Raw genomic sequence first — 1,428 nt, 5'->3', positions numbered from 1 at the left:
ATGCCATTTGTAAAGCGGGCTCCATATAACCCAGGGGACCATCCCTGGCAATGACCTCAGGTAACAAACATGTCCCAATGTTACAGCTGCTTCCTTACCATCCCCTTCAGGGTGACGTCAGCGAGGGGTGACCTGTTCCCATGAAAGTCTGGCCACACGTGTAGGTCGGCTCCCAGAATCCTCTCTGGCCGGGACGCCCTCATCTGGTCCAGGTGGCGGTTTAGATATGCGTACACGTGCTGGCCGCTGCGAACACAGCGTGAACATTAAAACTTTATGTAAACATTTGTACATCTGCGAGGAGGACGGAAAACATAACAAAGTCAATCAGAAGTTTCTGCAAAGTCTTATTTTCCAGAGTCATCGACTGAGCGCCGGCGACGGCAATTAGCGCACGGAAATTCGGAGCGCGGGGCCCGAGGAGACGCAAAATAATAATCTGATCTGCCGCTCCCAGCACAACTCAACATTTCTTGCCTGCCATAGAGCGGGGGGTGGGCAACTCTGGCACTCCGGCTATTGTGGAACTACAAGTCCCATGAGGCATTGCAAGACTCTGAAAGCACCCCCGCGCACCCCCCTTGTGACGCCACTGAGACACAGGCGTGACTCCCAGAGGCAGAAGCGTGGTGGCATGTGTAGTGAAGCACAGCTGGAGGGTCGGAGTAGCACACCCCTGCCATAGCGGATCAATAATCATATTGATCCCCTATTGTAACCTATTTCAGTTCAACTCACAGCAAGTGACGAGGACACGCCATTTCTGGCAGGATCAACAGGTATTTTCAGTAACTGCTGAGAATGTTCCTAGCCTGAAATAAGAAAACTAACGCAGCCGCCACATCTAAGGAATAATAAGCTGCAACATATTATATGTTTTATTCTTGGGTTTGGATCCCCTTTAATTAATTTCCTCCCTCAGTCTCCCCCTCCCCCCGGGGATCATGACTGCAACTTTGTAACAAGTCACAAGGTGGGAGGCTGCAGCAGGGGCTGATCTGTGTCAGACATTTGTGTACACAGATGAGGCATTTCCGTGATTGTGTCATCCCTGAGTCGATATCTCAGTCCAGGAAGTGGACAATGACCCTGGATGATGCCTGAGCGAAGACGGTGCTGTCCTTCTGTAAAGAAAGTCAGTTAAAGGCATTGTCAGGGGCGGTGCTGCGATCTGTGAGAGGTAATAAATACCTGGAAGTGCTGCGCTGACACATCACTTTAAAAAAATAATCTGACGTTAGGTCCAGTTTAAGGCTTAAGCAGGAAACCTGAGAATCTCAAAATGGGCATTTAAAGAGGAGACCCGGCCTCGCAGCCGAATGACGAGCGATTTTCTCATCTAAAGCGACGCGGTAAATATTCATTTAGGGGCCCCGCGTACATACAGCCGCGCGCTAATGAAACCCCTGGAGGGGCTCCGGCATAAGA

At 50.6% G+C, this 1,428-nt stretch overlaps 1 protein-coding gene across 1 annotated transcript in view; it reads right to left on the bottom strand.

The window, feature by feature from the left end:
- Positions 1-1,428, bottom strand: part of FGGY (FGGY carbohydrate kinase domain containing) — a gene marked incomplete at its 3' end in the record, with an annotated part of 112,940 nt that overhangs the window by 19,267 nt on the left and 92,245 nt on the right. The window contains exon 12 of the mRNA XM_018557882.1: positions 99-246. Coding sequence (XP_018413384.1) covers positions 99-246 — 148 coding nt within the window. The remainder of the gene's footprint in view (positions 1-98; positions 247-1,428) is intronic.

This window comes from Nanorana parkeri, unplaced genomic scaffold, assembly GCF_000935625.1.
Source record: "Nanorana parkeri isolate BGI_ZX_2015 unplaced genomic scaffold, ASM93562v1 scaffold309, whole genome shotgun sequence".
Taxonomy (NCBI): Eukaryota; Metazoa; Chordata; class Amphibia; order Anura; family Dicroglossidae; genus Nanorana; species Nanorana parkeri.
This window is presented reverse-complemented; position numbering and strand designations above follow the sequence as displayed.